Source organism: Oncorhynchus kisutch, linkage group LG4 (assembly GCF_002021735.2).
Source record: "Oncorhynchus kisutch isolate 150728-3 linkage group LG4, Okis_V2, whole genome shotgun sequence".
In the NCBI taxonomy this organism is placed as follows: domain Eukaryota; kingdom Metazoa; phylum Chordata; class Actinopteri; order Salmoniformes; family Salmonidae; genus Oncorhynchus; species Oncorhynchus kisutch.
Genome location: NC_034177.2, coordinates 14,971,970 through 14,980,782, shown reverse-complemented (window position 1 = coordinate 14,980,782; position 8,813 = coordinate 14,971,970). Strand labels below are relative to the sequence as shown.

Here is an 8,813-nt window from a genome sequence, read left to right as displayed (position 1 = left end):
GGAGTGGAACCTTCTCCCCAGTCTGAGGTCCTGAGTGCTCAGGAGCAGGTTTTCATCAAGGATCTCTCTGTACTTTACTCTGTTCATCTTTCCCTCAATCCTGACTAGTCCCTACCACTGAAAAACATGCTTCACTGTAGGGATGGTATGGGCCAGGTGATGAGCAGTGCCTAGTTTCCTTCAGACGTGACGCTTGGCATTCAAGCCAAGCAGTTCATTCTTGGTTTCATCAGACCATAGAATCTTGTTTCTCATAATCTGAGAGTCCTTTAGGTGCCTTTTCACAAACTCCAAGCGGGGTGTCATATGCTTTTCACTAAGGAGTGGCTTCCCTCTGGTCACTCTACCATAAAGGCCTGATTTGTGGAGTACTGCAGAGATGGCTGTCCTTCTGGAAGGTTCTTCCATCTCCACAGAGAAACTCTGGAGCTCTGTCAAAGTAACCATCAGGTTCACCTTCCTGACCAAGGCCCTTCTCCCCCGGTTGCTCAGTTTGGCATGGCAGCCGGCTCTAGGAAGAGTCTTAGTGGTTCCAAACTTCTTCCATTTAAGAATGATGGGGGCCACTGTGTTCTTGGGGCCCTTCAATGCTGCAGAAATGTTTTGGTAGCCTTTTCCCAGATCTGTGCTTAGACACAATCCTGACTCTGGGGATCTACAGACAATTCCTTCAAACTCATGGCTTGGCTTTTGCTCTGACATACACTGGCAACTGTGGGACCTTATACAGACAGGTGTGTACCTTTCCAAATCATGTCCAATCAATTGAATTTGCCACAGGTGGACTCCAATCAAGTTGTGGAAACATCTCAAGGATGATCAGTGGAAACAGGATGCACCCTGAGCTCAATGTCAAGCATCATAGCAAATGGTCTGAATACTTATGTAAATAAGGTATTTGTTTATTTGTAACAAAATTGCAACAAAAAACATTTGCTTTGTTGTGTGTAGATTGATGAGGGAAAAAAATGTGTGATATATTTTAGAGTAAGGCTGTAACATATTGATTTCAAACAGTCACACCACACATTTTCCTCTTTGTAACAGACTGCTGCACTCACCTTTCATGTACAAGGTTCCAATCCAGCCAGTCCTCTCTGAAATATTTTATTGCTTTTAAAGGGGCAATCAGCAGTTGTTAAAATCCATTTTTGGACTTAAGTGATACCTACCCATTGATTCTTGATTAATTTGTTTTTAAATGTCTCAAACTTATTTCAGCCATACCCCATCAGAGCATGTTTTGTTCGCCAATGTTTGTAAACGAAATGTTAACACTGTATAGCCTCAACATGGTTGAAACTATAATGTTGATACTGATTGTGTGGCAGCTACTCCTTCTAGTGGCATTGACTTACTGACCAGCAGGATCCTCGCTTATCTTGAACCTGATATTGGTGTTCATATTACTAACTGCAGAGCAATGGAGCTCCTTGCAAAATGCTGCTGAAGTCTGAATGAGGAGAATACCAGTAAACACATGGCTATGTTCTGAATGTTTGTAGATTCATTTGTAGAAGGCTTGTAGAAAAGGGGGCTCACTGAACATTTGCTCGGTATAATCTACCCATATTGAAGCTTAGCTTTCTAAATGAAACAAAAATATTTAATCAATAAATATATCTGAATGTTTGGCTGGTTAGCTTAATGATCCTGCTTTATGGAACAGCCAACAGATGGGAACTGATGTCCTGTACAGTATACACAATAAGACACAAATATCACTCCATGGTTCTGAAAAACTAGGCTAGATCAAAAAGGCAAGATGCATATCAAGATTGTGTGTTGTATGAGGGCAGTTAACCAATAGGAAAGAGACGCAGGTTTCAATGTACAAGGACAGAGAAACAAAAGGTGAGAATGAACCAAAAAGGCTTTATTCAATTTATATTAGAAGCATGCATAAAGCTCTCTGCAAGCATGCAAATGATCATGTTCTCCATGGAAATAAAAAACAAGCAACCTTCTCAACAATGGTAAAATATATCAGCAGTTCCCGAGGAAATGTATACAAACCCATATTTGCCTTGAAATGTAAAAATGCACACACAACTAGCAAAAAAAATTGAAAATGTGAACAAAATAACATGCGTTGACATATGTAATTCCGAAAAACGTTCAGTACTTTGATGGAAAAAATACTGGCAAATTAGCTGTGAATTTTCCTACTAATTTCTGGCTTTGTGACATACCCCTGCTGTCAAAAAAAGTGACAACCTTCCCAAAACAAGCAATCCAGCTCTGCAAGCTATAAAAATGCTAAGGAAATGTCATATAGGTCAGGATCTAACACAGAAATCCCCCCAGGTCATGCAGCTGTCCTCATTCATGGTGACGTGAATGACATGGTCTTGTTTCAGCCCGCCAGCATCAGTGACCCTCAGATTAATGTAGAAGTTTCTCTGCTCCCTCATGGCCTTGAATGTCAATTCAACCACAGTTCCTGGGACAGGAGAAAAATTGGACACATTTCAACTTTGAATGTGAAGAATGTTGTCAAAAGAACATACTTGGTCTGTTGATATTATTCTGAATACAAATGAACAGGCTAATGTAGAGTGAATGTGAAAAGCAATACACACCTGTTTCGTCCATTTGGGCAGTGCAATACATATTGGACCCTTCCAGAAGTTCTACACTGAAGGCTTCAGCAAATCCTGGCCCGTCTCTGTCTGTCACAGCCAAACGCACTAGACGGGGGTCTTGGTTGCAGAGCTTCAACGGGGTGTCACCAATAGTCGGAGCATTGTCGTTTACATCTTCCAGCTCTATCAGAATGGTTCCAGTTCCAGTTGCAGGGATTTCATCTGATAACCCAAAACAAGATACTTTTATCAAATGGGGAAATGAAGAAGTCAACTAAATGAACCTTGTTCCTTGGTTGAAGCCTGCTGGTGAACAAGATTACAACGAATTCAGAATTCCACCTTCGATGGCGAGAATGAGAACTCTGTATTTGCCATCTTTGACAAAGGGAGACTCTCTGTCCAGGGAGTGTTTGGTTTTGATCATTCCGGTCTCACTGTTGATGTCCAGCCATTTAGCAGGATCTCTGTCCATGCGATACCTAGAATATACAGTACATTGAGTTAAAACATCACCATTCACAAGGCTTCTTGCAATCTTAATGCATCTGAATGTACTTTATCATAAAGGGCATGTATATCATTGAATTGACTTAGCAGCATAATGTATCTGGGGCAGCACCGTAGCCTAGTGGTTATATTGTTGGACTAGTAACCAAAAGGTTGCAAGATCAAATCCCCGAGCTGATGTAGCAATGAGATGTTGTTCCCCTAGATTATGCACCAAGTTGCACACAAGGACCAATTCAAATCGGCCATGTCAAGAGGGGATTTTAATTCAGTGTATTTTTTTATTTAATTACAGCTGCATAGCTAATGTTTTTGTTTGGTGTACAAACACTTTTTCATATCAATATTGTACATACATGTGATTGTAAAAGTTTTGTATATTTTGGTTTGGTCCATCGCGGGTTGCCTGTATTTCCTTACCCCCTTATTGTTCTCTTTTGCCTGACCTTCAGATAGTAAGTTATGTTGCCCTTGGCTCCGAAATTGTTTAATATTAAACAGTCATAATGTTACACAATGTACTGTTATGCTACCATAAGTTTGTTATGTGGATAATATAAAGATTTATGTTAACAAGTTTCACAAAGCTCGCTAACTAGTGTATCTATTGTAACTTGTGAGTACTTGGGACAGTGTTAGAGTGAGTTTCCATGTGCTTGCGCAGGTGCCTGAGAGCTAGGACCGCGCCAAGGGTTAACATAATGTATGTTGTCTCTTCGTGTGCAGGGCAAATAAAAATAATTCAACTAGTAGCTAGTTGTGGCAGCGTCCTAATTAAAAGTACACAACGCAGAATGAACCACGCTACACTGACAAGGTACAAAATCTGTCATTCTGCCCCTGAACAAGGCTGTTACCCACTGTTCCTAGGCCGTCATTGAAAATAAGAATTTGTTCTTAACTGACTTGCCTAGTTAAAATATAGGCATATCGATGTCCACATTTATACACATTTATACCAGGACCTCAACTCAAGGACCTCAACTCAACTGAATTAAATAAATTGCAGATAAAATAAAGTTTCATGAACTCACCTGAGTTTATGTGCCATGATGTCTGGATCAATGGCTGTATACAGAACCAAATCACTGTCCACTTGCAGGTGTTCAGATATAGAAACAACCTTTTCCACTGGGTCAAAGACAGGGGCATCATTCCTATCCTCCACATTCACCTGGACTGTGGAGGTGGAGGTGGGCAGGGGGGTGGCAAATGGGACCTCATTCTCCACAGTCACCAACAGGGTGTAGCGATTGTCCTTCTCAAAGTCAAGGGGCTAAATGGGAACGAGACACAGCCAGGTTCATGACACAATGACAAAAACATCAACAATTTTGTCAAATATTTGTATGGTTCTACAGTGAAATTCAGACCACAGTCAAATACATATGTGCTGTAACTTGGCTCCATTCACATACTCATCTGAACAAAGAAACCAAGAAACCAAGCAGGTACCTTGGCTGTGGTAATGATTCCTTCCAGTCTACTAGGTCCAGTGTTTACAGTGAACATTCCACCTGGGTCTCCATCTACAATCCTGTACTTGGTGGCCCAGTTGGAAGAGTGTGGCTCATCTCCATCACTCACTGGCATTTTGACCACCAGGGCATTCACTTTGTTCTCTGGGACAGACACCGTGTTCTGAAAGGAAAATACATGAAGAGAACATGTATATGTATGTATGCCATTTATCAAGTTCAAATTTTCCTCAAGTCAGCTCCTTCAAACAAAATATTTCCCTCTTCAAGTCACCTTTACTGTTTAATGAGCGGTACTGTTTGCTGATTGTACACTTACCAAAGACTTCTCAAATTGAGGAGCTATGTCATTGCTGTCTGTTACAGTAATTATGGATTTTCCAAAACATGTCAGACCATTGCCCTCCAAATCAGCAGCTTGGATTTCCAATGTATATTTTGGAATATTCTGGAAAATGACACCAGATGGAGCACATTGTGAAATGTAGTGGTTACTGTAAATTAAAATGGTTTGCTAGTAGTATAGCCACTAACCTCTCTGTCCAGTTCAGCAGCATTGACCCGAATCCCTCCTGTGACAGGGTTGATGACAAACATGTTGCGACTCGGCAGCTCAGGTTCCTGATTTATAATAGTGTATCTGACATCAGAATTGGCTGAGCCAGGCTCATCTGCATCGGTGGCTGTGACCTCCATGACCTCAAAGCCTGAGAAGAAAATATTTCAACGTAATAAATTATTTTCATGGATGACATCAATAAAAAAAAGATATTGAATATTGTAATTGTACTTTTATTCCAAAACTCAGCTTAGTACATTTGACTCAATGTTGACTGAGACACACCTGGTAGGGATCCCTATAAAGGCATCTGGGGTGAGAACTGGCTTGTTGTCATTCATATCAATTACTTGAACAATAATCTCCATTGGTTCTTCTGATATACCAGTACCATCTGCAACAGCATGAGCCAAAAGCTAAAGGGGAAAATAAAAATGTAATCAAAACAACACATGCATTCAAAGTTCTAGAATTCAAAAGGTAAAACACAAACTAACATTCCCAGATATTTGTTCTGTTTCCAAACATTACCACATAATGGTCTTGTCTCTCTCTGTCCAAAGGCTTGGTCACATAGAGAATCCCAGAGTTTTTGTCCACAGTGAACAGTCCCACAGTGTCACGAGGGACTGTGTGTGTGAGGTAAGAATCAAGGGCATAGAGCAGAGAGTTCCAAAGGGAAAAGTGCACTTTAATCTGGCACCGAAATACAATGCCCAAAACACAGGGCGCGAAAACACTGACCAACCCAAAACACAGGGTACGCGGTCAGGAGCACTAACACACCCAACGACACAACACGTAACACAAAATTAATCCCGCACAAAACAAGGGCGGGTTTTACTAGGCTTAAATAAGGAAGCACATCAGGAAAACACAATAAGACACAGGTGCAACTAATAAGACAAAACAAACAGAAAAAGGGATCGGTGACGACGACCGCCGAGCACCGCCCGAACAGGCAGGGGAGCCAACTTCGGCGGGAGTCGTGACACACAGGGGGTTGATCTGCTCCAGAACCAGTGATGCTGAACTGTATCTTCACCTCTTTATCAATGGTGGACCTGATCTGAATGTATAAATATTAACCATGTTAAAACCAGAGTAAAATCCTGAACCAACCATTTGTCCTTTCAACATAAATCTACAATCACTCACCTGCGCCATATTATTGGGGAAGGAGTCTCTGTGGATCTCTGGGAAGTTGATGGGTGTAAAGACCCAATCCCTTTTCCTTCTCACCAGACCTACCAAAGGCTTTGTAAACTTTAGAAATGGAAGATATTTAGGCTGTGCCAAAAATATATTTACAAATTAGAAAAATAAGACCAGCCCTATGGCACTTATGCAGGTGGAAGACAAAAATGAATAGAGTTATTGAGGAATGAAACTGACACTAAGTTGTAAGCACCACATTCTCACCTGAGAGACAATGCCAGCATCCTCATGGCCGAAGCCCTCTGTGAGGAGATCAAATTAATATGAACTGTTTTAAAGCAAACAATGCCACCACAGTATGTTGCTACTACTCTGCATAATGCATATTAAAATAATCTTGATTTGACAAATCTCCTTTATTAGCCAATATTCTAAACAGTCAAATAGGTCACCCTCAGTTTCTTCCCCTCCAGTCAGTGGATAGTCAAAGCCATTTCCTGACTGTAAAGTCTCAGACATTCTCCCCAGGGCCCAACCCTGAGGTTTGAAGGAAAAGGAATATTGTTATTGTGCCATGAAGTTAAACGTTTTTATGTGTCTCAACACTCCAGCCTTTTACATTTGAGAGAGAATGTTTCATATTATACAGCAGTACAGAATGCCAGCTTTTACTTGAGCATATTTTCATACACATCTGTTCCCCTGTTTAAAAATGAAAGCACTTTATACATCCAGTCCCCCCATTTGAAGAAGTCATAAGTATTTGGACAATACACTTACAGTCGTCAAAGTTTAGTATTTGGTTGCATATTCTACATCAAGCTTTTGACACTACAAACTTGGATGCATTTGAGGTTTTTTTGGGATAATGTTTTCCCCAATAGGATCTGAAAAATATGGCTAGATTGTAGAATCAAAGCATAGTTTAAAATATATGGGAGCTGGTTTTAGGTCAGTAGCAACCACCACCCGGTATCCATCCAGAACACAAGGAGTCAGTATTTCAGTTTCAGGGGGTTAAATAAATGATCCACACACACACAAATCCAACATCACTCTGACGGTAATTGTGTCTGACAAGGATTGTGGTTCTGAAAACAGAGGTAAAACTTAAGACTATAGCACTGACATGCTTAACAAGATAGCACAGACTTGTGTATAAAAGCACGGGCTATACACTGTAGCAGGAAATGTGTGTTCACATGGCAGTAACCAACAGAGGCTATAGAACTTGTAGACAAGTAAATTGAGTAAATATACTCATGTAAACAGTACAGTGTTGTCAGTACATCTACACAACATTAACACACCCCTTTCCTGCAGTCAAGTGGTCAAATCGCCCTCTAGTGGATTCATGGGTGTAATGTAAATATTTAATATAACTAATAAACAAAATGCAGAGAATGCGATGTTTATGTGTCGAACGGTTTTGTTATATTTCAGTTTTCTGGGATGTATATAAAGTGTAATATTGGGATGCAAACTCAACATTTAATACATTTCAACTCTATATCTGACATGGTACAGCTGCCTTCTTTTTTTGTGCCCATAACCATGTGTGTGAGGTGAGTACTTTTGTTTCAAAATAGATTTGTTTAAGACTACCAAGAAACACTATGTGACCTTGATTTAGCCCACTGTAGTAAAAAGTTAGCATGAGCGATATGCACAGAAAATAGTGAGAAATGCTAACAAATGGCTAATCACTAACAGCATGCTAAATACTAATTAATTCTGAATGGAAATGCTAATGTTAGCTCTAACACTGGTGGGAGTGCAAGCTAGCTAACAAGCTAGCAAAAATGTTCCAGAAGAGTGATACGCTTATCAGACCATGATCTAAAGTTACTATTCTGGAAAAACATACAGTTGAAGTCAGAAATGTACATACACTTAGGTTGGAGTCATTAAAACTTGTTTTTCAACCACTCCACAAATTTCTTGTTAAAAAACTATCGTTTTGGCAAGTCGGATAGGACATCTACTTTGTGCATGACACATGTAATTTTTCCAACAATTGGTTACAGACAGATTATTTCACTTATAATTCACTGTATCCCATTTCCAGTGGGTCAGAAGTTTACATACACTAAGTTGACTGTGCCTTTAAACAGCTTGGAAATTTCCAGAAAATAAAGTCATGGCTTTAGAAGCTTCTGAAAGACTAATTGACAATATTTGAGTCAATTGGAAGTATACCTGTGTATGTATTTCAAGGCCTACCTTCAAACTCAGTGCCTCTTTGCTTGACATCATGGGAAAATCAAAAGAAATCAGCCAAGACCTCAGATTTTGTTTTGTAGACCTCCACAAGTCTGGTTCATTCTTGGGACCAATTTCAAAATGCCTGAAGGTACCACGTTCATATGTACAAACAATAGTACGCAAGTATAAAAAACATGGGACCACACAGCCATCATACCTCTCAGGAAGGGGACACGTTCTGTCTCCTAGAGATGACCGTACTTTGGTGCGAAAAGTGCAAATCAAACCCAGAACAACAGCAAAGGACCTTGTGAAGAT

General features: G+C 40.2%; 1 protein-coding gene across 1 annotated transcript; it reads right to left on the bottom strand.

Moving 5' to 3' along the window:
• Positions 1-1,855: 1,855 nt before the first annotated feature.
• On the bottom strand, positions 1,856-6,065 carry LOC109889090 (B-cadherin). The gene is made up of 9 exons (XM_020480264.2): positions 5,664-6,065; positions 5,418-5,548; positions 5,108-5,280; positions 4,893-5,021; positions 4,551-4,736; positions 4,130-4,371; positions 2,928-3,067; positions 2,583-2,807; positions 1,856-2,443 (listed from the first exon to the last, which is right to left on the bottom strand). Exons 3-9 carry the CDS (start codon positions 5,267-5,269, stop codon positions 2,280-2,282), a joined length of 1,248 nt encoding a protein of 415 aa, XP_020335853.1. The 5' UTR covers positions 5,270-5,280; positions 5,418-5,548; positions 5,664-6,065; the 3' UTR covers positions 1,856-2,279.
• Between the last annotated feature and the right edge of the window lie 2,748 nt (positions 6,066-8,813).